At 47.0% G+C, this 27324-nt stretch overlaps 1 protein-coding gene and 1 long non-coding RNA gene across 2 annotated transcripts in view; one reads left to right on the top strand and one right to left on the bottom strand.

Annotated features, from left to right (window-relative positions):
- The window catches only part of DAP (death associated protein), a 78647-nt gene extending 69853 nt beyond the window's left edge, over positions 1 to 8794 (bottom strand). The window contains exon 1 of the mRNA XM_003932494.4: positions 8521 to 8794. Within this exon, the coding sequence (XP_003932543.1) occupies positions 8521 to 8575 (55 nt within the window). The 5' untranslated portion in view covers positions 8576 to 8794. The remainder of the gene's footprint in view (positions 1 to 8520) is intronic.
- LOC141581513 (uncharacterized) lies at positions 8784 to 9987 on the top strand. Its single transcript, XR_012514214.1, has 2 exons — positions 8784 to 8872; positions 9652 to 9987. It is a non-coding gene; the product is annotated as an uncharacterized LOC141581513 (long non-coding RNA).
- Positions 9988 to 27324: the final 17337 nt, after the last annotated feature.

The following is a 27324-nucleotide window of genomic DNA, read 5'->3' as shown; positions in this document are numbered from 1 at the left end:
ATCACCACCTAAGTAAGGAAGCTTCTAGAGAATCACAGATCCAACTTCTGCTCTTCAGCACTCTGTGCTGGGCACTGCTCTAACCACGCGGGGTCTACTGACTGTAGACTCCATGGAGGAGATCTTGAGGCAGGGAGAAGGGGAAGCCAGCGGCCCCAAATCGCACTGCTGGTGAGCGGCAGACTGGATTCCACCCTTAATCATAGTTAAGCCTTTCCTTGCTCGGACTCCTTCCAGGAAACAGAGCATTACATATGGCTTTTAAGAATAACTCAAAGGAACGGTCTACAGATAGGGTCAGGTTATTACATTACCTAGATAAGGGAAGAAAGTAAGTTTGAAATGAAAAGCTCTCTACAGAGCAGCTGCCTGCCCAAACAGGAAAGTGAACGGAGGAAGCTTTACCTATGATTACATCTGGGAGGTAAGCAAACAGCAAGGAAGCAAGTGACTACCTATGACCCTGGCCCAAGTATCCATCCTCAAGTGTCAGGACGCCGAGCTGTACGGAGTCACTGGTGGCTTGCTATCTGCTAGTGCTCAATAGCACATTAGAAAATGCTATTGCAGCAGGAAGAAAGGGGAAATACTGTTAAGAGTCCCATGAACCAGGGAGCAGTTTCCAGGGGAGCTTGGAAGGGCTGTGAATTCACACAAACGTCCCAAAAGCATTCACTGCAGGTACCGTCACATGACTCGCAAGTCTATGCTACCTTCTTGCCTCAGAAGAGCTATTGAAATGTTATTGAAAAGGAAGCTCTTCTACCTAAAAGAAGAGATGAGAGGTTCTGAGGACTGTTCTGGTGGAAAGAACACACGTAAAACACCAAACCAAAACAGGAAACAACCAGTGCTGCAGGTCATGATTAAACCAAAGGATCTCAGGTACAGCAGTGTAGCGGCAGGGAAGCAAAGGGGCTGGTGAGATTAGGTGGGTAGAACTTCCTGATATGAACAGGGCAAGGGACCACGGCCTATCTTAGTTAAGAGAAATGACTATCAGGAGAGAGAAGAATCACTGGCAAGTGGAGACTCACATCTATGGAAGCACATGCACCTAAGCTGGGAATCCTAAAAAGTGGAGAGGATAAAAGGTGAGAGGTGTCAAGAACGTGTGCAGAGGGTGGGTACTGAGAGTCCGGCCCAACAACAGACATGAGTTATGGAAGACCCCAATGAGAACCTTGACCCAGACCAAGTGGAGCCCTTACAGGGGCTTTCAAGTGTGCACATATAAGATGGAAGTAATGGTTTGTGCTGAAAATGAGCCAGAGCTCCAGGTACATCCCTGAATTTGCACTCTTGTTGGCTTCATCTCTAAAGAGGCTGACAAAGAAAGAAGGCAAACTGCTCTTCTCTGCTCAGAATCATAGACTGTGAAGGTGAGAAGCTCTTATATTACACGGAGCAACCTCGTTAAAGAACAAACTTCAGGGACATAGTGGGATCCCCCGGGCCATGGAGCTTTGACTCTGAACTAGTAATGCCTGACTCCGTCTTCCGCAGCAGTATGTGTTCCATCCATGACATGGTGTTGACCCAAAGGACAAAGTGAGTACTGACTGGGCCAGGAGGGCACCCTGCCAAATAGCTAACTGGGCCCCTTTCAAGCTGGGACGTACATGGAACAGCTACATGTATATCCTTGAGTGTAGGGAGGCTGATTTCAAAAAGTTCAGGGGAAAGTAGGATCTGCTGACTGGAGGTGCTTTGGAACAGCTGGCATTACTTGGTTGAGGCAAGGACTAGGCATGTGTTTGCCAATCTCACTCCCAGCTTCCCTGTAGTTGGATTGGGTCCATCAAACTGGGTCCAAAGTGACTTTGGTGGGCAGCATCATGTCATCATGTCCCCTGACCCTGGGACCTGTGAGTGTGCTGGGCTACATGGCCAGGGGAAATGAAGTTTGTAGACAGAATTAACGTTGCTAATCAGCTGACCTTAAGCCGAGGAAGAAAGAAAGGAAACTGCTATTCTGTGCTTAGGATCACAGACGGTAAAGATGAGGAGATTATTCTGGATTATCCAGGTGGGCTCATGTAATCTCAAGGGTCTCTAAATGTGAAAGAGGGAGGCAGAAGAGTCAGGGGGCTGAGTGTACGGTGTGAGGATGTGACTGGTCATTGCTGCCTCTGAAGAAGCTTTCCTTAGCTTTTGGAGGAAGGGGCCATGAGCCAAAAAAAGTGGGCGGCCTCTAGAAGCTGGAAAAGATAATGAAACTGTGCTGTTCAACAGGGTTCATGCCCCTTGGAGAATCTAACGTAGCTGCTGATCTGACAGGACGTGGAGCTCCGGTGGTGATGCTCGCTTGTCTGCCCACTGCTGGCCTGCCCACTGCTTGTCTGCCCACTGCTGGTCTGCCCACGGCTCGTCTGCCCACTGCTCATCTGCCCACTGCTGGCCTGTTGCTGTGTGGCTCAGTTGGGGACCCCTGCTCTAGGCTATCTAATGGTTTTCTTTATATAGATACTCTTATATTTTTGACTGATTTTTCTATCTAAACTTAGCTTTTTATAAACAAAATCATTTTTATTGAGATATAATTACCATACGATAAAATTCACCCTTTCAAAGTATGTAATTGAGTGGTTTTTAAAATATATTTGTGTAACCATCACCCATATCCGGTTCCAGAACATGATCATCCTCAAAAGAAACCCTGCAAGGAGGATTATTTTTACAATTTAGTTTTACATCTACGTAGATTGACATTCTCTCACCAAAAGTAACCTCAATCCTGATTTTATAGCAAGCACTTTACTTACAGTTTTATCACCCAGATGTGCATTTCTGTACACCATAATCCCTGTGGCCTCCTCTTCCTCCATCCACCCTTTTGAGTCTGTCTTTCTGCGTGCCCCTTTCTCATTCTAACAGTTTGGTGAAGAACCTACAGGACTTTCCACTTTGGGAATTTCTTGATTCTGTATTCATGCTACAATTAAGAAAAGTATTTTCAATATAGAAAAGTAATAAGGATTCTACTTTAAATATCCAAAATAAAACTTGTTTCTGTTAAAACAAAAAACAATAAAACTGTGTTTAAAACCACTAAGTTTATTGTGATTGGGTACAGCAGCCATAGGAAACTGATGTGATAATACACACCACTTGCGGGCCACACCATACGGACCCCAGCACAGTGACCTACACTTGTCCCCTCTGCAGCAGCCACACATTGAAAAGCTAGTGTTATGCACCAGCGGACATCTGAGCCTCTGAATTGTTCTTTATAAGAAGACCACCCCCCCCAGGAGAGAAATGAAACTTAATTAGCTCAGCCACTGAGAATTTAGGTTGTTCTCTATAACTAATCTAACACTTTATACAAAAGTGACTATTCTCCATAGAAACAACAAAGATTTCTGAAGCTGAGAAGTGGAAAGCAGTCACAAAACCAAGTAAGAATGCACACGGCATGGGCCGAAATGAAAAGAACACTCACCAAAGACGTTAGAAGCCACAGATAACCAAAAATGGCTAGGGAAGGCTGGGTGCGGTGGCTCATGGCTGTAGTCCCAGCACTTTGGGAGGCCAAGGTGCGCGGATTGCTTGAGCCCAGGAGTTTGAGACCAGACTGGGCAAATGACAAAATCTTGTGTCTACACAAAATACACAAATTAGCTGGATATGGTGGTGCACACCTGAGGTCCCAGCTACTCAGCACACTGAGGCAAGGATCTCCAGAGCCCAGAAGGCCAAGGTCGCAGCGAGCCAAGGTCATGCCACTGCACTCCAGCCTGAGTGAGACCCTGTCTGGAAAAAAAAGGAAAGACTACAGAAAAGGTGAAATGCCACGGCCGCCTTGACAGGAAGCTTCTGAAAAAAAATGCAGTAACTAAAGGGTCTTGTTTTCGTTGGCATGTTGGGAACAAGAGCAGACCTCTTATCTGGACCTTCAATCTTTGGTCCTGACTGGCTGACACTGGGACTATGCTTAGCAAATCTATGACTGCATGGTTTAATAGGAGACAAATTAGTCTTCCGTTTCTAGCAATCGATTCTGAAAACCTTTCCGCAGGGAGATAATTCAGGGAGAATTACAGTCAACTTTTGACAGGCATCCTTAACTCATGTCTGACTGATCACTTAGCATAAGAGAGAACTAAATTACTTTGAAGTTGCTAAAAAAAGTAACATGGTTTATTTTCCATTTTACTTGAAACAAATACAATGGTGTTTATATTTCCATTTGACTGACTTTGAGAGGGGATATAGAGTCTGCTTTTCAGAGAAAACCGTATGTAAGATTAGTAACATTCAAAGCTATCATGTATCAGATTTGTGAGAACTCTGCTGACACAGGGTTTTGGCTCCACTGGGAAATGGAGGGAAACGGGGCCAGCAAAATGTATTTAACAAAGAGATTTTACCCATGTCACTGCCATAGACTCATAAAGACTTGCAGAAATGAGTAACAGCATGGATTATAATTAACGTCTTCCTTTCTGCTGTGAAATGCTATGACTGCTGTTAGATGAAACAGAAAAGAATCTCACTAATTCTAACTTTGCTAATCTGCATATGCAATAACTCATCAAACAGTCTCACCCCATTTCTCTGTAAACATTTTGCAGTCAAGAGCAGTGGTGAGGTCTCAAATCATTAAGACTGGATTACTTTTACAGAGGACTGCAGACAACAGCACATTTGCTGGAACATGATGCAGTGCCATTCATCACTCATAAATAACAGTACTGGGACTTGCACAGCACCTTTCCCTAACACTCTTCAGAAGCCTTTACAAACTGCTTCATTAATCGCCCACCTTCAGAAGAGGCACCTGACCAGTGACGGAATCCTGTCGGGCTGCTGACGTTCCAATAGGCAATAGCCTTTCTGGCCGCTCCCACTGGGTCACTGGCTTAGTGGTGTTGGCAACAGACACTACCAACAGTTGGGTCAGATTTTTTTTTTTTTTTGACCAAGTTTTCACTCTTGTTGCCCAGGCTGGATTACAGTGGTGTGATCCCGGCTCACTGCCACCTCTGCCTCCCAGGTTCAAGCGATTCTCCTGCCTTAGCCTCACCCTCGGCCTCCCTAGTAGCTGGGATTACAGGCATGCACCAGCATGCCTGACTAATTTTATACGGGTTTCATCATGTTGGCCAGGCTAGTCTCAAACTCTTGACCTCAGGTGCTCTGCCTGCCTTGGCCTCCCTAAGTACTGGGATTATAGATGTGAGCCATTGCGCCCTGCCCTGGGTCAGGTTTTTAAATGGTACTGTCCTCAGTATTTCAAAAGTAAGATGGCTGCTAATTGAATGAGTTAAACGTGTCGAGTGCTTAAAAGTGTGTCAGCACATTGTGACACTCAACAAACTTCATTAGTGTTTCCCACCTGCATCCCTGTGTACACTGGAGAGAGCTCAGAGCGGGGTAAGGTGTGGGCCTGCTATACTATGGGGGACAGTGAGGAGTGAGATGAGGGGAAACTCAGGAGTGCTTCTTGAGTATTTTGTGCCACCCCCTGGGAATAAAGAGATTGAGAAGACCAAGCTCTGGAAGCAAGAAGACAGGCAGAGAGGCGAACGCTGGTGCATGAAGGAAAACAAGGGGATTACAGGGATGTACAGGAGGGGATACGGGCCAGACAGCAATAAAGAGAAGACACAAAAGAACATTAAGATAGTTACTGTAAGAGAATTTTATTATTTCCAATTGACGATTTAGGCACAAGTCTGATATCCAATTTAAGCACTTAATGAAAGCATTCTTGACATTTTTCAGGCAGTTATTTTGATTTATGAACTGTGCTCCTGGCTATCCTTGATGATTATACTTTATTGTAGTGGGCTGTCTTTTTTTTCTTTTTTTTAAACTATCTACCCTGCAGAGCTGCCTACTCTGGCAATGCCAGACTAACCAAGTGGAGCTTCCAGCTGAAAAAGGTTCACACAGGGTCCTCTGTCACACCTAGGAGTAGAGTGCATCTGAGGAGTGCTGCTGGCATTTGAGGGGTGCTGCTCTCGGGCCACTCCTCTAACAATGGCCTTGGAGATACATGACAGATGTTGACAGCCACCCTCAACAGCTCACCCCATAAATCTAAAGGAGCTGCCCTGAAGTCACCAGAGGAGTTTACCTGTGCGATGAACAGCGCTAGTGCCCTGATGCTGCAGAGTAACAGGAGAGTCACTGAGGCAAAGGCAGCCCCACCCTGCAACTTGCCCCAGGCCCAAACCTCAAATTTCATAAAGGAGGAAAACTGAGCCCAGTGAAGTGTGAAGTGATTTCTTCAAACTTAGAACCCAAGCTCACTGCTACACTAGCACAAATAGGCTGCCTCATCCCTCTTCAGGGGTAAATAAGCTACTTACTCTGTAATTCAAAGCCTAGCTATTTACTCTGCAATTCAAAGAAAATCAGAGTCCAGTAAAAAATTTCTCGCAGGGAGTTAGGATGCACGGTTTATACCTCTGATCTTGAAAATCTCCATATGGGCACTTTGGGAGGCCAAGATGGGCAGATCACCTGAGGTCAGGAGTTCTAGACCATCCTGGCCAACACTGCGAAACCCCGTCTCTACTAAAAATACAAAAATTAGCCAGGCGTGGTGGCAGGCACCTGTAAATCCAGGTACTCGAGAGGCTGAGGCAGGAGAATCGCTTGAACCAGGGAGGTAGAAGTTGCAGTGGGCCACGATCACACCACTGCACTCCAGGCTAGGTGACAGAGCGAGACTCTGTTTCAAAACAAAACAAAAACCTCCATATGGGTAGGTCTCTATGCAATTTAATGACTGTATTTTGGTTCTGTATCATTTCAACCGATATGCTTTATTGCAGCGCCTGCCCTGGGGAGTGGAGGGCCAGGGCAGGCAGCTGCTGCAGCTCCTGGAGGCAGCCCTACCCCAGGTGGAAATCAAGGTGTTCATCCCCACGGTGGACAGGGACCCACTGTAGTAGAACGGAAGTCAGTTATCCTGAAAAGAAATCCCATTTTAAAAAAAAGAAAGAAAGGAAAAAAAAAAAAAATCTCCCTTTGAGATACTTTTTTCCCCCTTAAAACCAATGCAAAACAAATTCCCCCAAAGTCTATTTTCCATTACAGTGGAATGATTTTCTAAAACCCCATGCCTCTTAACTCCTCTGGCATCAGGCATTTTTCTTCCCTAGTGCCAGTTAGTTTCGTTGTTGAGAGCCTCCATCACCACTGAAAAACACTGCCTACTCTGAACTGTAACATATTTAAAGAACGTTCCTATTCATTGTGCTGGGGCAGAGAATTCCCGCCCTACAGTGGAGGACAGCAGAGGAGAATAAAGGGAATCTTTTCTTTTTTCTTTTTTTTTTTTGAGATGGAGTCTCGCTTTGCTGCCCAGGGTGGAGGGCTTTAGCTCAATCTCGGCTCACTACAACCTCTGCCTCCCAAGTTCAAACCATTCTCCTGCCTTAGCCTCCGGAGTAGCTGAGATTATAGGCATCCGACACCACGCTCAGCTAATTTTTGTACTTTTAGTAGAGAAGGGGTTTTGCCATGTAGCCAGGCTTGTCTTGAACTCCTGATCTCAGGTGATTCACCCTCCTTGGCCTCCCAAAGTGCTGGGATTACCGGCGTGAGCCCCCCGCACCTGGCCGGCAATCTTTATTGTGCAAGAAAATAGTACAAATGTACCACAAGAAGCCATGTTTTTCAAAGGCTTCTGTTCCTACAAGACTGTTTATTACACTAAGGCGTGCTTAGTTAAGACACTAAAAGAACCCCACGCATCCGCACATCGAGGTGACTTGGCTTGAGACTCAAGGCTTTTGATCTTCTCACCAGTGCTCCTCCATATGGGCCGACTGCCATTGGAAAGCAGAGTAGAAATGGAAACAGACCCGTCTGGCCAGAGTCCAAAGTGCAAACAGGAACTGTGCCTAGAGAGGGGAGGAGGTGGCACGAGCATGAAGGCTGTTTAGATCCCTATGTTTTAAGAAAGACCGCTCTTTCCTTGCTTTTAACTGCCTTGGCTCAGAAGTTTAGGATTTGCTCAAAAAAAAAAAAAAAAAAAGAAAGAAAGAAAGAAAGAAAGAAAAAGCATCTCTGGGGAAAAAAAAAATTCGGGATGTGGAAGAAACTGGCGGTGAAAGCCATACTGAGTGATTAACGATAAAAATTATTTCCGCTCCTTGGTTCCCGAGTCGGTATGAAACACTGGCAGCCTCTAATTAATCATCATGATATTAACACCACTGACTTTTCATTGTTTGTTATTTTCCTTCTAGACGTCTGCACGAAGTTAAGTAAATATTATCCGCCTAAACTTTTTTATACGTGGTGCGACTGGGCTCGCCCACGGCACCGCAGCCTGCGCGCCATCGCTCTGGTAACGCGGGGCCCGCAGCTCCCGGCGGGCTCGTCCCGGACCCGGCGCCCGAGCTCTCCGCGGCCCGTGCCCCTCGAGAGGGCATCGGGGCCGGGACCCCGTCTCAACGCCCACCCGGGCCCTTCCCGAGGAGCCCCCGCCCGGCGCCCCCGGGTTCGAGCCCGCCCCCGGCACCCACGCGTGGAGAGAAAGGGGAAATGAGTCAGTACCGGCGGGCGGGTGTCCAGCTTTAGTCTCTAGTTTTCCTTCGGGAGGCGAAGACATGGCGCGGCGGGGCTTCCGCGGGGCTGAGGCGGCGGCGCGGTTCTCGGGCCAGACGGGAGTGCGCGAGTGAGCGCGGGTGTGAGCGCCGGGGAGCCGGCGGGAGAGCAACGCGCGCGCGTGAAGCGCCGGGACCCCGCGAGCAGAGTGAGCGCCACCGCCGGCGAGGGGGCGCGGCCGCCGGGAGCCGACGTGGCGCGGCCAGGCCCACCCGCGGCGCGCGCGTGACGTCACCGCGGGCCGCCCGCCCCTCTGGGCCTCGAGCCACGCGTACGGAGCATGCGCAGCCGGCAGCGCCACGTAGGCGGCGGAGGCCGAGGGCGGAGGCGGGGGAGAAGGGAGGGAGGAGGGAGGGAGGAGGGAGGGCGAGGGAGGGGGGAGGGCGAGGGAGGAGGGAGGGCGAGGGAGGAGGGAGGAGGGAGGGCGAGGGAGGAGGGAGGAGGGAGGGCGAGGGAGGAGGGAGGAGGGAGGGCGCGGGAGGAGGGGGGGAGGGCGCGGGAGGAGGGAGGGGGGAGGGAGGGCGAGGGAGGGGGGAGGGAGGGCGAGGGAGGGGGGAGGGAGGGCGAGGGAGGGGGAGAAGGGAGGGAAAGGGAGGCGGGGCTCAGCTGGCTGCGGCCCGGCGTCGCGCGAGGTTGAATGGGGTGCAGCGTGAGGACCGCTCTTGCGGTGAGCGCGCTCAGCCAGGCCCCCGGCTACGCGGCGGCGGGGTGGCGGCGCCCGCAGTGCGGCCGGGCCGGGGCGTCCGGTGGGAGGCGACGGTCCCCTGAGGCCCTCCGTCCTTGCCGCCGCGGCGCCTAATGAAGCGCGGAGAGGAGAGGCGGCGGCGACCGGGGCCCAGAGAGCGGGAACTTCTGGAAAGACGTGCGTGGGGAGAGCCTGCTTTCGGGGTGCGGGGCAGCGCTGGGGAGCAGCGAGGGTGGCTTCTGTGCCCTCCCCTCCACCGGTGGCCTTCTAAGTTACCCTGAAAAACGAGTTCAGGCCTTGAAGGGAAGTGGAAGTCAAACGTGGCCTCACAGACATCCGCATGGAGCCCCTAAGGCTGGTAGACCGGCTCTTTAACGTCTGATAAACATTCGCAGTGTATTCCCGGGCTTCATCTACGTGACAACACCTTGGTCTCCACGGTGGATCCCTCAATACCACCCGGACATCTCCTGCTGAGTCCAGGTCTTCAGATGAGAAGTCTCAACCTACTGCCGATCAGAAAACCTTTAAACTATGGCCTGGATGCCCCCACTTCACGTTTTACTTCCCAAAGAGCTACCTACATCTTATGTATTGATTGATGTCTCATGCCTCCCTCAAATATGTAAAACCAAGATGTACCCCGGCCACCCTGCGCACATGGCATCTCATCAGAACCTTCTGAGGCTGTGTCCTTAACCTTGGCAAAATAAACTTCCTAAATTAATTGAGACCGGCCTCAGACACTTTTGGTTTTCCTGTTGCCGGCTGATCTTTCACTCTTGTGTCTTGGATCGTGTTCTTCTCGCCTGCCTTCCTCGGTGCTTTGCCACTGCGGTTAACTTCCGCACTTGCTGGATTCGCATTCAGGCAGGCCTCATCGCTTTAGCGAAGGAAATGCCACCCCTCTCTTGGCTGTACTTTTCCCTTTGACAGCAAAACTGTTCAGGGAGGTTGGGCTCCTCATCCCTTATCACCACCTCCAGTTCAGTTTGTCTGGTGTTCATCAAGCTCTGCTGTGCTGCCCTCAACGGTGGGAAGTCCTTTTGTGGAAGTCACTTATAACCTCTGTGCTGCCAGATCCAACGGTCATTTTCCACTTTCACTCTCCTTGAGCTCTTAGCAGCACTTAATGCAGCTGGCGTCCCCCTCCTCCTTTGCTCCAAAGGTCCCACATCACTCACTGCCTGACCCGCCAGTTCTCTGGCCACCCTGGCTGTCAGCTTTGCGGTTCTCCCTCTTCTAGATTTATTATCACTTGAGCATCCCAAGGCTCAACTTTGGCCTTCTTCTCTATCCAGATTTCCCATAGAGAGTCACACGCAGCCCTATGTGGACAGCTATCATGCAGATGCTTCTGGGTGCCAAATCTGCAAACCCATTTCTCTATTTCTGCCCCTCTGCTAACTCCAGACTGATTACCACCGCCTTGGCTTACCTGTTTATTGTCTAACTCAGTACTGCCTAACTCCTTGTGCGTCAGGGCACACGTGGAAATGCCGATACAATACGTTGTTCTTGCATTCCCCACTCCATATTTCAGCATTTCAGCATCACTGATGGGATAACTGTTGGCCAGGCAGCAGCCATGATATGCTTGTCACTGTCTTGCATTCACATCAAAACTTGCAATTGGGTGCCAGCAGTTTAGAAGAGAGTCCTGAAATTAATACTGGGGTACTCTAAAGAGACACCACATCACTCACATTCTTGAAGGTTTAAGAATACCTAACCGATTAGTTTCATGAGTAATTTCCTTTTTATGTATACGCACAAGTGCTATATAGTTAAAAAATCATGCTTTAAGCCTAAAGAACTACTTCTTGGAAGTATAAAATGAAAGCGCTCATTGTGGTATCACTTAATTGCAGTGTTTTTACCCTTAGTGGTACCTAAACAAAGTTGCATGTTATGAGCGACAGCCATCTTAGACTCAGTAACAAATGCTATTAGTAAGGAACCCTGAAATTAAAAAAAAAAAAAAAAAAAAAAAAGGCCTTCATAGTGACGGAATGTGTTCTCTTTCCGGGTCCACTAGGGGGCGCAGGTTTAAGGGCAAGAACTTCCCAGCACATGCCCCCCTCCCATCTCTCTCCATCCGGGAGATTTAACTGCCTGTGTAAATTTTCGTGGGTGTGGGAAGGTTAGAAGTCAATCACTCCATCAGGAAGTTCTAAGGAACTCCTTTAATTTTCCTGGGGTGGGGGAGAAGGTGGGGGTTCCTCCCAGGTTAAAAGTCCCCTTCTTCCACACCACTTTGGACTCCATGTTTGGATCCCCTCCCCCCACCACCGGAATTTCTCGCTCTTCCTCTCCTTTTTTTTCTCTTTCTCTACCTAAACAAAATCACTTTTCTGCAACACTGTTTGGGGTCCATATTTGCTTTGCGAGCGCACCTGGTCCCCTCTCTCATTCTTGAGAGAGCAGCAGGCCAAGAACCTTGAAGAAACGTCCTCTCAGGGGGCTAAGGGCTCCCCTGAACCCCTGAACCCCAAAATGGGAAGGAGCAGAGCTCCAGAGGGGACCTGGTGGCCCCTGGACTGCCTTGAGGCCTGACAGGACATGTATGTTTGCCTGTGACCTGTTATCCAGGGATGTACTGATTGGGAAACTCTGGTGTTTTTACAGTAGGTAGCTAGTCGGCCTGAACAGGCAGGAGAGGACTCTCCCCTATCCCACCCCCACTAGGAGTGTTGTATGACCGTCAGGTGATGGTCAGGACGTTGTTACACTGCTTCTCTAAAATAATAATTTGTTGCAGTCAGCACCAGGAAGAGGCAGTCTCCTGAAAAAACCTGAAAGTCGTGATCAGCAGCTTCCTGATGAGATGTCTTTGCCACATATTGAGAGGGAACATGGTAGAGCTTAACCGGTATATGACCTTCTAGGAACATTCTGGTAAGGGAAGATTGCCTCCAGTGAGCACGTATACAACTCCAGTAAACACGCTGCTCCAAGTCCTGGCAAGTCACCGCGCATGTGGACAGCCCACCCCAAGGGAAGAATCAGGGGACAAGGGACGCAAAACGTGTAAAACCCTAAGTCAGAGGTCAACCCGTGCACTGATTGCTAAAGTCACCTGCTTGGCCATCTCCCAAGTGTACTTTCCTTTTGCTCCTGATCTAAAGCTTTTTAATAAACTTTACTCCTCCTTTAAGGCTTGCCTTGGTCTCTCTTTCTGCCTTACACCCCTCAGTTGAATTCTTTCTTCTGAAGAGGCAAGAACAGAGGTTGCCGCAGACCTGTCCAGATAGATACACCACCACTGACATGTTATACTTGGGTGCTGCGTGACTCAGACACAGTCTGCTCCTGACAGTGTGACAGCCAAGTCTAATTTCACATGGTCAAAGAACTCCTGATTCTCCCACCTACCCACAGAATAGCTTCTCCTCTAGAATAGAATCCAAGCTACTCATTACAGTGTGGAATAATCCGTCTACTCGGTAGCATTCCTACTGAAGGAAATACTGTTAAGAAGGTAATGAACTTTGCAGAAATAACAAACGTATTTTTCAGCTTCCCTTGTAGTTAGGGGTGACCAAGTGACTCTGATCATAGAAATCTGCTGGGGGGATTTTAGGGGAAATTTGCATTCTTAATATGGGGACACCCCTTTCTCCTGGTGACTTCATCATTGTACCACCTTGAATTCAGACAGAAGGCCAAGGGTAGAACAATCGTGTCACAGCTGTGACGCAATCAAAGGCATGAAAATCACATGCTAAAGGTGACAGAGCATGTGGGAATTTAAGGGTCCATGGAGGCTCTTCAGAGCTGTGGACTCCTCCAGACTTTTTTGTTTTGTGGAAAACAAATTTCTATGAAATGAAGTCCCTGCGGGTGGTGTCTTCATGGGCAGCCAACCCCTAGCACACACGGCCTCCCAGACCCTGCATGAGGGGGTCCAGCCCAGCAGTGAGCTCATCCCTGTTGGCTCTTCTGGTCACAATGGCCTGTCTGAGGTTCCTCTAGCAGGAGAAGCCAGTTCTTTCCCTTGGGCCTTTGCATTAGCCACTCCCACTGAGACAGCCAAGCATAAAGGGGTCCCCAGAGAAACTCTGGCTGCCTGCACACGGGAAGAATGGGGTGGACCTACAGAAGCTCCCGCCCTTTGCAGGGGGAGAGGAGGCTGACCTCTCCTGTTCCGGGGTGGAAGCTGCGGCTCCACCTGTGAGGCGGGAACCTGGCCAGCAGGACTCTTGCTTTGCCGAGAGGCTTTGTTTCCCCCTTTTATTCCCCTAATAAATTCCATTTTCCTCACCCTTCAAAGTGTCTGTGAGCCTGATCTTTCACGGTTAAGTGGCAAGGACCCTGTTTTTAACTGGACTAAGGAGAAAGTCTTACCACACTACTGCCGAGAGCCGTCTGTTCCAGATCCTTGCATGGCTGACTTCTTCTCATTCTGGAATTAGCTTTTCAAAGCGGCCTGCTTTGACCGTCAAATCTGAAGAAGCTGGGCACTCAACTCACACCGCTCTGTTTCACTGGCTTCATAGCACTTCATCCTCCTCTGAAATTCCTCATTTATCTGTCTGCTGGCTTATTGTTTCCCTCTACGGACTAGAACGTCAGCTCCATGAAGGGAGAAACCGATTCCATCTTGCACCTAAAACCGATTCCTGGCACCTAAAACCAAGGTGGGCACAGAAGAAGCATTCAACAGGTATTTTCTCCCCATAATTCTAGAACATAGGTCTATTTAATTTCTCACAACTACTACCTAAATGAAGAGTGGCCAGTGATGACTAAACAGAGGATGAAAAATATATGTAGCATATAGATAGCACGTGGCCACTAATGTTTCTGACCTTTGCTTTATCTTGTAAATACTTTGTGTGTACGCTTGTGTGCATGCACGCGTGGGAGTGTCCAGCTTCTCCGGGCCTAGATGCTGAGAATAAATGTCAGTCATTATCCACTGGAAGCTTTCTATGTAGATGGACGTACTCAGTAGATAGGATGAATCATCTTATTTGAATCTCACAATAACACTAGGAGTAAGGCGGCTTAACCCATTTACCAAGGAAAGCAAAACAAACCATGGAGGAGAGAAGGACTGTTAGACTTCCGTGGGACACAACCCTGGTGGGTATGACCTGGGACCACAGCTGGATTTGCTAAGCCCCAGGTCCATTCCCCCCACCAACTGTTGTCTGACTTCTAAATAGAGTTTTGGGAACCATTTTCTTTTCTTCTCTAAATAGGCTGTTATGTGTCTCTCTCTTTCTTTCTTTTTTTAGATGGGGTCTCACTTTGTCACCCAGGCTGGAGTGCAGTGGCACAATCTCAGTTCACTGCAACCTCTGCCTCCCAGGCTCAAGTGATCTTCCCACCTCAGCCTCCCAAGTAGCTAGGACTACAGGCCCGTGCCACCACACTCAGCTAATTTGTTTGTATTTCTGATAGAGATGGGGTTTTGCCATGTTCCCCATGCTGGTCTTGAACTCTTGAGCTCAGATGACCTGCCTGTAAATAGGCTGTTTTCTAATCCCACATAGTGGTGAATTCACTTAATATGAATGCTGTAAGCACTGGAAAAAGTGTCTGAAGAAGAAACAGAAAATATAGATTTCTTCAACAGGTATGTATTTTGTGTCCGGCTACATTACCAAACCTTTCTGAGCCTCAGTTTCCTTATCTGCCAGTCAGAGATGTGAACACTAATGCCTCTCGCAGTAAGGCTGTGAGAATGCAGGGCTTTGACTAAACATGATTAAGCTCGTAGAGTTCTCATCCTGTTTACTCCCCACAGGATCCTGAGACAGGGAATTCTCTGCCCTTTTGGTGGAGAAATTGGATCTGAAGCTGGATTTTCTAAGCTTGGTACAAGCATTGGTAGCTAGTGTGAGGAGACCCAAGAGAACGTAGCTCTTGCTATCTTATTGGTTGTACATTTAGAAGTGTTTTGTAAGCCACAGTATACTAGAGAATGTACTGTTATTACGGCAAAGGGAATTTCTTTTTATCAGCATTCATGAAATACATGAATTGTCCCAGTGCATATTAAAATAATCCCACATATCAATCACTTCGATGAATACTGCTTTCTTATTCCAGGCTGGTTTCTACTTTTTGTCTTCTTGTGCCGTTGTCTGATAGATGAGAATTTTTACATTCTTTTTTATTACTTCTGTGGCTAGACTATGCTCCCAAAATTTCATATGTTGGAAACTGAATCCCCAGTGCTATGGTGTTGAGAAGTGGGACCTTTAATAAGTGACTGGCTCATGAGGGTTCTATTCTCCTGAATGGATTTATGCTGTTATCGCAGGAGTGGGCTCCTGTACAAGGATGAAGTCAGCTCTCCTCCTTCTTCTTTCACGTGTTCTCTTGCCCTTCTGCCCTCCACCACGGGGTGACAAGCCAACAAGGCCTTCACCAGAGGTGGGGCCTTGGCCTTTGGCCTCCTGGATGTTGCTTTGTAACATTCAGGATATTTCTTATTATACTATATAGTGTAGACTTTAAATTAATTTTCGAAGTCAAATAAAAATGGTAGAATATATTTTACACACACACACATGCACACACACACAGTCTCTCACACACACACAAGTGAGGGATTTTTGGGATTTCAGTGGGTGTCATCTTATTACTCAATGACACTTTCAGGCATTTTTCAAAAGTAATTCAGCAGCTAATAAAGAGCATGGAGGTCAATTTGAGTCACATACGAGGTTTCACTTTAGTTAACAGTATTTGAAGAAAAAAAATAACGTCTAAACCTTGGCAACATAGTCCTCTTACCTTTATTTAAAAGTTAGAAAATAGAAACTCCAAAAAAAGATGAGAGTAATCCAACCATGAGTACTGATTTTCTAGGGAATTTCAAATGTGTTGTTAAGTTATTTATGAAAAACGTATTTTAGCAGAGAAACGGGGGTGGCGGGCTAATTTTATGTGGAGCTCCTGTGTTCACTCATTATCTGACCTTGTGCAAGTGGCTTACACATTCTGTCATTGTATTTCCACGTTGGAGGCCATAACGCCTATCTTACTTGAGGATTCAAATAGTTATTCGATATTGTGTCTCAGCATTTATCTTCTTGTATAAATTTTTTTACAAAGATATATGAATTGCTCTAAGTATAAAATATAAACATGACAAGACATCAAGAATAAAGAGGCTTTCAGCAAGATGAAATAATCTCAAGGGAGCTTGAAATTTGAATTGAAGAACAACTTTTTTTACCTTTAAAAAAGAAACTATACAGAATTTAGGGGTATCAGGATGTTGTTTTACCCTGTTACTCTTAAAAATGCATAAAAACCTTTCAAAAAGCTCTTCAGGTGTGAGAATGTCATCTTAAGTGAGATGACAAGAGCAGAAGTGTGGCAAGGGGGTCACCTCTGCCTTTTCAGGCCCATGAGGCTCTGCTCAGACTTTTCGTGTGGGATCAGCTGAGGAAGTACAATCTATAAATGACTGAACTTCTAGGTCTGCAGACCTAGGTTTGAGCCCCAGCCTGACCGCACATTACATAAGTTACCTTATGGGAAATCTCCATCCTCCCAGAGTCTCGGCATCCTTCTCCTAAAAGAGGCACAGCAGTGCGTCCCTCTGGAAGGCTTACAAGCAGTACCTGTGATGGCCTGTTGAGAATGCTTCGTAAACTTTAAAGAACTAAACACAGATCTCCTCAAAGCACATAACTTGTTAGCAATTTTAGAGAAACAGCAAAGTAAACGTATATTACAAAGCAGAATATGATGAATGTTCTAGAACAATCTAGATTCCCACTTGTTTGTAGCTGACAATGGGCAGGTCTCGTGGACAGGGAGTGCGGACGGCAGGCTTCCAGTGGACAGGCAGCAGGAGGTGGGCCTCCACAGGGAGGACTAGAGAAGACAAGAGGGACAGTGGCCCACAGTTTCCAAATCCCAATTCTTCCCGGCTGACTCGCAGTCAGGCATGTGGAAAGGCAACGGAGGGTCTGGAGGTGCTGCCTTAAGACTGGCTGATGGAAGGCGGCTGCACTCCCAGCTTTGCTTCTGCAATCGGTTGCCATAGCCCTTCATGTAGGTCCTGAAAAACTCCACTGTGCACTGGGGAGAGAATGAGAGTGGGACACGGCAGAGAACGTTTCAGTATGACCATAAACAGTTTCGACCTGCCAAACACCCCGAATGCATCTACAGAACTTCCAGGGGTCCCCAGACTACACTTTGAAAACTGCTGTGCTGGTTCATTCCTTAGACACTTACTAATTTAAGATGAAGAATAAAAAAGGACTTGAATGAAGAAAACAACCTCCGCCCTGTAGGTAGCGGGATGTCAGCTCTGCAATAGGCAGGGGCTGCAAGGCGAGTCAGCGTCACCCCTGCAGGGGCCTGGTCAGTGGGTGGATCTTGGCTCCCCTCTTCTGGGCAGACTCACGGGTGTGGGGCCTGCCCCTTCAGATGGGAGGAATGCCTGGGCTTGGTCCTCCCCAGGGAGCAGCAACCACTCAGCCTTTGTGCTGTACCATTTGCCTCCTAAAGGTAGTTTTGGCAATCTCAGAGTTTTGGTAGCATTAGTGACACCATTTTTCAGAAGGGCTGTTTTCATAGGTTTTGAAGTGAAGATTGGCAAAAGCTCTCAAAGTAAAGACTGTTGGCCTGGGATTTTTCCTCCAAAGGAGCATGTTGTATCTTCTCTCACTGGCCATGTGGATGTTTTGACTACATTCAAGAAAGAATTGCTTTTGATGAATATATATTTTTAAAAAATATATAAAAATAGGCCGGGTGCGGTGTCTCATGCCTGTAATCCCAGCACTTTGGGAGATGGAGGAGGGCGAATCACAAGGTCAGAAGATCAAGACCACCCTGGCCACAGAGTGAAACCATGTCTCTACTAAAATACAACAAATTAGCTGGGTGTGGTGGCATGTGCTGGTAACCCCAGCTGCTCAGAAGGCTGAGGTAGGAGAAGGTTGCAGTGAGCCGAGATCGCACCACTGCACTCCAGCTGGCGACAGAGCAAGACTCCGTCTCAAAATAATAATAAGAAGAATAATACACTTTGGAAAACCTATGTAATGGATTAACATCCAAAGGAAAAAGCAAGTCACCACTTCTCAACAATCATACTAGCATGTAAACTTGACCACTTGTAACATTCTTTCGTATGTCCCTCCAGGCTTCCAGACAAAAATAGACAAGTGTTCTTTTTAGCTATCTTATTTTATAAATCATCCCTTAATTTGTGTTGAATGTTTTTCTCATAGTTAAAATCAGGAATTACAGGTTTTTGGAAAAAAGACCTTACTGACTTTTTTAAAAAATCACATTATGTTAAGGGTACATGTTATTAATATGACTAATCATTGATGAGGTCAACCTGATCACCTCATGATAGAAAGGGTTTTTAAGTGTGGCCATTTTATTAGATTTAAATTAATTTATTGGTGAGTTCAGCTCTATAATAGGACTCAGTATGAACATGGGCTAAAGTTTTGGTATTTTAACCTTAAAGTTTCCCAATAATTGCTAAGAGTCTATATTAACAAGCCTATGCCGGGGCCTGAGCCTGGAAGATCCCTCTGGGCTCTTGCCATCTCAGCTTTATTCACTCTCATTGTTCTGGGGTTAGAGACGGCAAGTAATGTCCTTAAGAAATTCGGAGCCTATTTTTTCTGCTGAAATTACTTGATTTTCTTTTTAGACCATCTTTCTTCTCAGCAAGTGATTTCCTATAATTGATTAATGACTCCATTCGGGGTGAAGTATCTGTGTGTGACTTTGCAGGCTGGAGAGGGTTGTAAATAATGACTTCTGTCGGATCCTCGTCCTCAGTGTGTTTGCAGAAAAGCCAGTTTTGTTCTTGCTCAATTTTAGAAAAGGTCTGAGCTTGGGAAATATGATTGCTATTAATCCAGATAAGAACAAATCCCAAAGCCATCTTTCAGGCTTGGAGAGACCCTCTGGGGCACCATTCACAAGCTTTTCACTGACACAAATTAATAAACTGCCCTTGGCCCTGGAAAAAATAAAAGAAAATGTACAATTTCAGTAGCTCGCTGGAGACTTACAACATGACTATTCATGGCCTTAACAAAGAACCACAAGGCATTTGGGTAAAGAAAACTACACTTAGCATTCCAGGCGAGGTTGTGGCAAAGGTATAGGTTGACATGACATCGCTCAGCACAAATATTGGGGAATAACATGCTGGGTCAGGCTTAGTTTGGGTTTGGCTATTTACTGTTCCTCTGACCCTTAAGAATGTTGTTATTCTCCTTTTCTTTTCCCTTCTCTTATTGTTTCAGAAGAGAAACCAACTCCGAGTTCTTACTGGAATATTTACAGGATACTGGAAGGGCTCACAGAATTAAGGAGAGGACTCTGGCAGCCTCAGAAAGAAAGAACACTAGAGAAGCTCTGGAAACACTAATAAATGATCTCTCTCCAGGATGCTGCTGGTGGATGACTCAATGTGATGTTTCATTTCATGTGTCAGCTTGGACGGGCTATGGGGCACAGGCATTTGGGTCAAACGTTATCCTAGATGGATCTGTGAAGTCCTTTTAAAGATGAAATTGACATTGAAATCGGTGAACTTTGAATAAAGTAGAGCACTCGTTATAATGTGGGTGAGCCTCGTCCAATCAGGTGCGTGCTCTCTCTCTCTCTCCCTCCCTCCCTCCCTCTCTCTCCCTCTCTCCCTCTCTCTCTCTCCCCCTCCCTCTCTCTCTCTCCCTCTCTCTTCCTCCCTCCCTCCCTATCTCTCTCTCTCTCTCTCTCTCCCTCCCTCTCTCTCTCTCCCTCTCTCTTCCTCCCTCCCTCTCTCTCTCCCTCTCTCTCTCTCCCTCTCTCTCTCTCCCTCTCTCTCTCTCCCTCTCTCTCTCTCCCTCTCTCTCTCTCTCTCACACACACACCCCACACCCCACACCCTATTGGTTCTGTTTCTCTGGAGCACCCTGACTGCCATGATCAGCTATGACTCTTTTCTCTCCTGGATCTCCATTCCAGACCTCATACAGAGCGCATGCAACCAACTTTGATTCACGTGCTATGCTGTACATGACCTTCCTGGGTGTAAGCTGAAGTGGAGAGAACATTTACACCTTAGTGAGCTAACCAAGCAGCCCTGTCAGCTGACAAGCAGGATGGATGGTCTCACACCAGATCACATTTGAGTACGCTCTGTTATCTATCATAAGTTACTGATCCTCCTGTGCCAGGTTTTTCTGAAATTTGATTTCAAGAGATGAGGGCACTCCTATTAACCAGTGTTTTACCCCAGAGTCCATCTTTACCCGTTGGGAATGTAACCCTTTAACCTCATACCTTGTGTAACTCTAAGTTGTAAAACACATTTAAGAGAATTGCATCTGTTCCTAAACCTTCCCCTTGTAGGGAACAGTGTTCATAAATTGTGTCTATTATTAAAGACATAAGCTGCAAAATGACCTCGTACTAATCAAGTTCATCACCACAGATTAGATCTTACATAAATTCTCTTGCTAATCAGAGTTTCAGACCTCAGTTCTAGTTTTTCTCCTTTCTAACTTGCAAACTGCACGTAAATAAAAAGGAGAGCCTCTAATTGCTTTTTCTTTATTATTGTGGCAAGAACACTTAATGTGACATCTACCCTCTTAACAAATCTTTAAGTGAATAATACTGTATTGCTAACTACAGGCACGATGCTATGTAGCAGAACTCTAGAATGTATTCATCTCGCAAATCATAAGCTATATCAAGAGCTATGTCTTCCCCTTCCCCAGCCTTTGGCAAGCACCATGTTTCTCTGTTTCTGTGAGCTTGAGTATCTTGGCTTGCTCATGTAAGTGGAGTCACGTAGCATTTGGCTGAATAGTATTCCATTGTGCACATACGTCACATTTTCTTTATTCATCTGTCTCTAATGAATTCATTACACAACTGGAAGTCTTGCTTTCCACCTCCTTTCCCCCCAACTCCCACCTACCTTGCTGGCCATTCTGATGCTAAAGTCTGCCTGCCCCATGGAGCCCGCTCTTCCCTTCAACAGCCCTGCGCTCTCTGCTTTGTTGGATCTCAGTTCCCTGCTGTTTGTTTCCACTTCCAACTTGCACTTAGGTGTCTGGAGAGCTGAGTGGTCCTAGAGGTTCCAAGCAGCAAAGTACAGGAACTGAGAGACTGAAAGGAACTCTGTTCTTATCATCAGCTCACGTGCGGTGGTCCTGGTAGACATACACTGACCCTGAGCCTCTCTCCTGGAGCCTCTTTTCTGTTCCTGCAGTCCCAGGGTTGTAGTGGTAGAGAGGAGGGAGGCACCATTGGCTACTGGGCTCTGAAGGTAAATCTAGAAATCTCAAGTCCAGGAAGGGATTTGTTGATTTCATAGACTTTCTTGTATTCAACAAAATATTTTCAATCACCTTCCTTTTGCCAGGCACTTTTGTAGAAAGTGAACATCAAGTTTCAGGTCTCTCAGAGCTTATACTCTAGTCCAGTGCAGACTGACATGGTACATGGTGACAAGTGACAGAGGTGGGTTTTTGGTATTCTCCTCTAAAACAGACTGAAACGCAGAATAATGCCTCAGTTTCTAAAGCTGTCCAATATTCATATGCTGTGTTGTTTCTGGACAGTTTCTTGGAACCCATTTTCAAGTCAGGTGCCATGGCGTTTGTACTTTATGTCATGTGCAGGTAAGACCTTTCAGGAAGAAATGTGGGGTGCGGAGAGGCTGGCTGGCATCCACTTTATCCCTTCCAGTTACTCATGCCAGAGAGGCAGGGTGAGTCTTTTGAGTATAGTCCTTCATTCTCTCTAGCAGGTGTCAGTAAACTGTAGCTAAAGGACAAGTACAGTCTGCCGCTGAGTTTTGTAAATAATGTTCTACTGGAACACAGCCACATCACTCACCTAAGTATGTCTGTGGCTGCATTTGTGCTACAAGAGCAGAACTGAGTAGTTGCAACAGAGGTGGTCTGGGCTATAAAGCAGAGTACTAATTTGACCCTTTAGAGAAAGTTTGCAGGCCCCTTCTCTCGAACAGGGGTTCTTGGTGTCATCCCTGGAGCAGCTGCATCTGCAGCACTGATAGGTTATAAAGAAATCCAAGTTCTTACCCTACCATAGATGTACTAAATCTGAAACTCTGGGCTAGGCCCCAGTGATCTGTGTTTTAAGAAGCCCTCCTGGTGATTCTAATGCATGCTAAAGTCTGAGAACCACTGAACATCACATGATCTATGGTTTCTAGGGGACGATTGCCTGCTAGGAAGTCAGAAGCCTGCAGCAGTTTTGAATTACTGATATCTCCTTATTCTTTCATGTGATTGCTTAGAAAGCGAGTGCTGTGTGTTGTGATGTATTGGGTGAGGCATTTCAAGAGAAGCTGTATGTAATGGCACTAATGATTAAGAATTGTGCTTACAGCAGAAAGGATCATTAACTGATTTTATAACACTTATGAGGACTAATATTTAGCTCATTGATTTATGAACATAGCATCAGTGTTCCTTTTTAAAGTTAAATCTCTTTAAATTAGCTTTTGATCACAGTTGAGGAGAAGACGTTGACTGATGGCATTGTGTTCGTGTGCCGTGATCACAAATTGCTCCCGGTGTTTTCCCAGGTGGCCATGAATGGGTCTGATTTATGGATTCTGCTGAAAGGCACTAGAAAAGCCTGAATGTGGTGATGTCGTTCTTGGCTGGGGTCAGTTGTGATGCTGCCACCAGAGGCTGCTGCCTCTTGCCCACTGTTACCCTCCTTTAAAGAGGAAAAGGCCTGCATGCGGAGCACACCCCACGTTGAGTTCCAGTTTTGGGACATCTGAGATGCGGTGCAAAGGATGGAATGGAAGGGCAAGCCCTGGGAGCTGTCAGCCCGCGGCCTGAAACAAGACTTCTCTGCTTCTGTGAGTGGACTAGGAATGAGAAGACTCGGTCAGACTTCTTCAGACTTTCAAGTTGCCTGACTCTTGTTGCCTGGACGTTCAGACTTAACACATCTTCATGGACAAGTGTCTTCCTCTACCTTAATTTCAGGTTTAGTAATTGTTATTATGAGCATTTTCTTTCATTTATATTGCCTGTGTCTCCTAAACAGATGGGATTTTCATGGGCAGCCCGTGATTTATTATTTTTTTTCTGCCATATCGTCAACTCAAAGAAATGTATGGTATCACTGTTCCAACTGGTTGGGTAGAAATTCATCATTAGGATGACAAAGGGAAGATTTCACATTTTACCACTCTCACCCCAGTGGTTCGACAATTTTTTTTTTTTTTTTTTTTTTTGAGTTTCACTGTTGTTACCCAGGCTGGAGTGCAATGGCGCGATCTTGGCTCACCGCAACCTCCGCCTCCTGGGTTCAGGCAATTCTCCTGCCTCAGCCTCCTGAGTAGCTGGGATTACAGGCACGTGCCACCACGTCCAGCTAATTTTTTTTTTGTATTTTTAGTAGAGACAGGGTTTCACCATGTTGACCAGGATGGTCTCGATCTCTTGACCTTGTGATCCACCCACCTCGGCCTCCCAAAGTGCTGGGATTACAGGCTTGAGCCACCGCGCCCGGCGGTTCGACAACATTTTAAATGATTATAGATGACAGGAGAAGTCACAGGTTCAGGGTCACCACTTGGATGGTGATTGCCAATACGACATCTTAATATAATCTGCCCAAATTTATGTTGAAGCATTTTGTACACGTGGCACCTTAATGCTGTGTCAGAAATAATGTTCCAGCTGCACTGTACCTTTATCACTAAATTTAATTTTATTCTCAACTAGAGTACATTTGAGTATTCTTTATTACAGGCTTGGTAAACAGCAGCCTGAGAGGCAGATCTGACCCGGCGCCTGTTTGTGTAAAGTTTTATTGGAACACAGCCATGTCCATTCATTTACACATTATTCATGGCTGCTTTTTGGCTACAATGGCGGAGTTGAGTAGTCGTGACAGAAACATATGGTCCCCAAAGTACAATATATCGACTGGCCCTTTGCAGTAAGTTTGCCAACCCTGCTCTGCTGTTTCACTTCATGCACCAACAAAGGCACAGGGCTGGGTAGGCACAGAGTCAGATCACAAATGCCTTCCTTCACATTCTAGCCCACTTGCAGGTATCAGCAAAGAAGGGGAAGCAAAGCGCTTTGTACTCAGAAAGTATTTCAGATAATGAATCACTTTATGACTTTCCATGATTTATTTTTAACTCTTACTTTTTAAAATTATTTTTAATTTTTGTGTATTTTTTGAGATGGAGTCTCACTGTGTCACCCAGGCTGAAGTGTAGTGGTGCAATCTCAGCTCACTGCAGCCTCCACCTCCCAGGTTCCAGCGATTCTCCTGTGTCAGCCTCCTGGGTAGCTGGGACTACAGGCACGTGCCACCAGGCCTGGCTAATTTTTGTATTTTTGGTAGAGACGGGGTTTCACCACATTGGCTAGGCTGGTCTCGAACTCCTGACCTCAGATCCGCCTCCCTCAGCTTCCCAAAGTGCTGGGAATACAGGCATGAGCCACCATGCCCGACCCCTTTATTTCTTACAGGCATACCAACATGATACACATAGATCCTTCCAGAGGGTACCGTCTTTCTTATTTGTGACACAAGTTGGGAAGAACAAATGCTTTATGGTAGAGTGTCCCAGTGAAACAGTTTGTGGCGGAAGGTCCGCTTTGAAACTTGACTTTGATTCAGAATGTGGTGGGCAGCCTCTAAATAATCCCAGTGACCCCTTCCTCCTTACAGCCATGTTCTTACGTAGTCTCTTCCCTTTGAGTGTGGGCTGGATCTAGTGAATGGTGTCTAATGAATAGAATATGGGAACAGCGATGGGCTGTCCCCTGCCCTCTCTCTGTTTGTTCACTCGGGGGGGGGGGTCCCAGCTGCAGTTGTAGAGCAGCTCTGTGAAGAGGTCTATACAGCGGAGACCAAACCCTGCCAACAACCCTGTGAGTGAGTGTGGAAACAAACCCGTGCCCACCACCCACGGAGCTGAGCCTTGCGAGGAGACCAACCCCTGGCGGACAGTTTGACCGCAACCTCAAGATGGATTTTGAGCCAGAGGCACCCAGTTAAGCCACCCCTGGATTCCTAAACCACAAAGACTGTGAGTTAAGAAAAAAAATACAGATTTGTTCTTTGAAGCCACTCAGCTTTGGGGATAATTTGTTATCCAGCTATAGACAACTATTGTAAAGCAGGGGAAAGTAGAGATGGATTAAGGAATGGTGTAGCTTTCAGGTTGATGTAACTTGTTCAGTCTGCTTTATTTATGTTAAAAGAAATTGGAAAATACTGCCCAGGGATTTTTGAAGTATGCTGTTATTTTGCATGAGTTCAGATGTCTGCACCTCTTTTCACACATGCCCGGGCCCTCCTATTTTCTCTTGGCTGAGCATCCTCCTCGGGGAATGGGCAGGGTGTCTCAGGTGGGTTTTCACTTCCCTTAATGAATGGACATAGTATCATAGCTGTGATGGGAAGTGGTCTCATGTGCATGCACTGAATCATTTGGTATAACACAAAATGCCAGAAAATGCCCATGTTGGACTGTGGAGCTGGTTTCTAAATGAAACTATGGTGTGCCACAGGTGCCAGAGTTTGGCCTTTGTGTAAAAACCCAAGCTGCAACCTATTTTCAGTCTGCAGGGCGACCCTCGTGCTCCAGCAGCTGCTAGTGCGGGTCGCAGGCTGGCCCAGGGGCCGTGAGGAGCTGGGTGCTGAACCAGCGGCAGCTGTGCCAGCGTTGGCCGGCCGGGCTCCTGCTGGCTCCTGCTGCCCTTCAGGCCCTGCATGGGTGGCCAGCTGAGTCGGGGAAGCTCTGTGGGATGGGCTGGAGTTGCAGGGACAGAGGGAGGCAGGACTTGGCGGTCAGTGTTCCTGCCTGAGTCTAGCTGCAGGCGTTTTGATAAAGACAAATCAATCCAACATATATTCATGACCTCTCTTCCTCTCTTTTCTCATTTACCTACATTAAATGTTGACATGGCTATACTTTTTTTTCTTTTTGAAACCGAGTCTTACTCTGTTGCCAGGCTAGAGTGCAGTGGCACAATCTCAGCTCACTGCAACCTCTGCCTCCCAGGTTCCAGCGATTCCCCTACCTCAGCCTCCTGAGTACCTGGGACTATAGGCATGTGCCACCAAGCCCAGCTAATTTTTTTTGTATTTTAGTAGAGACAGGGTTTCACCACGCTGGCCAGGATGGTCTTGATCTTCTGACCTCTGATCCGCCCACCTTGGCCTCTCACAGTGCTGGGATTACAGGTGTGAGCCACTGTGCCCGGCCAGATATGACTATACTTTCTAAGCATGGGAAAATGCTTAGATCAAATGCAACGCCAACATGTGGAGACACACCTGCATGCACCTTCCTTTCTCATGCCTTGCTCCACGTCGACAGCACGCAGAGCTAGGAAAGGCTTCCAGGTATGCCCGTCCCGCAGCACTGAGCCAACTCTTCCCTTGCTGTACCTAACTCAGTAAGAGTCTCTGCTGACTGGGAGCAGGAATCCAGTTTTGAAAGATTCTAGTTTAGTACTGAGTTGCCCTTAGAATCACCCAGACCAGCTCCACCCCTTGCAAGCGGCACCACGTGTTTGGTGAGTGGGAACTGTGCTGGTTTGCTGGGGCTGCCATAACACAGTAGCACAGACTGGGTAGCTTAAGTAGCAGAAATGGATTGTCCCACAGTCCTGGAGGTTGGAAGTCCCAGATCAAGGCCTTGGCAGGAGTGCTTCCTTCTGAGGTGTGTTCCAGACCTCTCTTCTTGGCTCGTAGATGGCCATCTTCTTCCTGTGCCTATTCATAGTCTTGTCCCTAGATGCAAAGCTGTGTCCAAATTCCCTTTTTAAATAAAGACACCAGTCATATTGGATGGGGCTCCCTCTTCAGTGACCAATTTTACATTTGATTACCTCCATTTCAAATGAGGCAAGGCATGAGAAAGGAAGGTGTGTGCAGGTGTGTCTCCCATTTCCAAATCAGCTGGGAGTCAGGACGACGACATGTATGTTTTTGAGGAGGGGGATACGATTCAACCTATGTGACAGGCCTTCTTCACCTAACACAACCTTCACCTACCAGGGTGGGGCTACAGTCCAGGTCAGGATTATTCCAGAAGCCCTGCTTTTCAC

The sequence above is a fragment of the Saimiri boliviensis genome, chromosome 1, assembly GCF_048565385.1.
Source record: "Saimiri boliviensis isolate mSaiBol1 chromosome 1, mSaiBol1.pri, whole genome shotgun sequence".
NCBI lineage: Eukaryota > Metazoa > Chordata > Mammalia > Primates > Cebidae > Saimiri > Saimiri boliviensis.
This window is presented reverse-complemented; position numbering and strand designations above follow the sequence as displayed.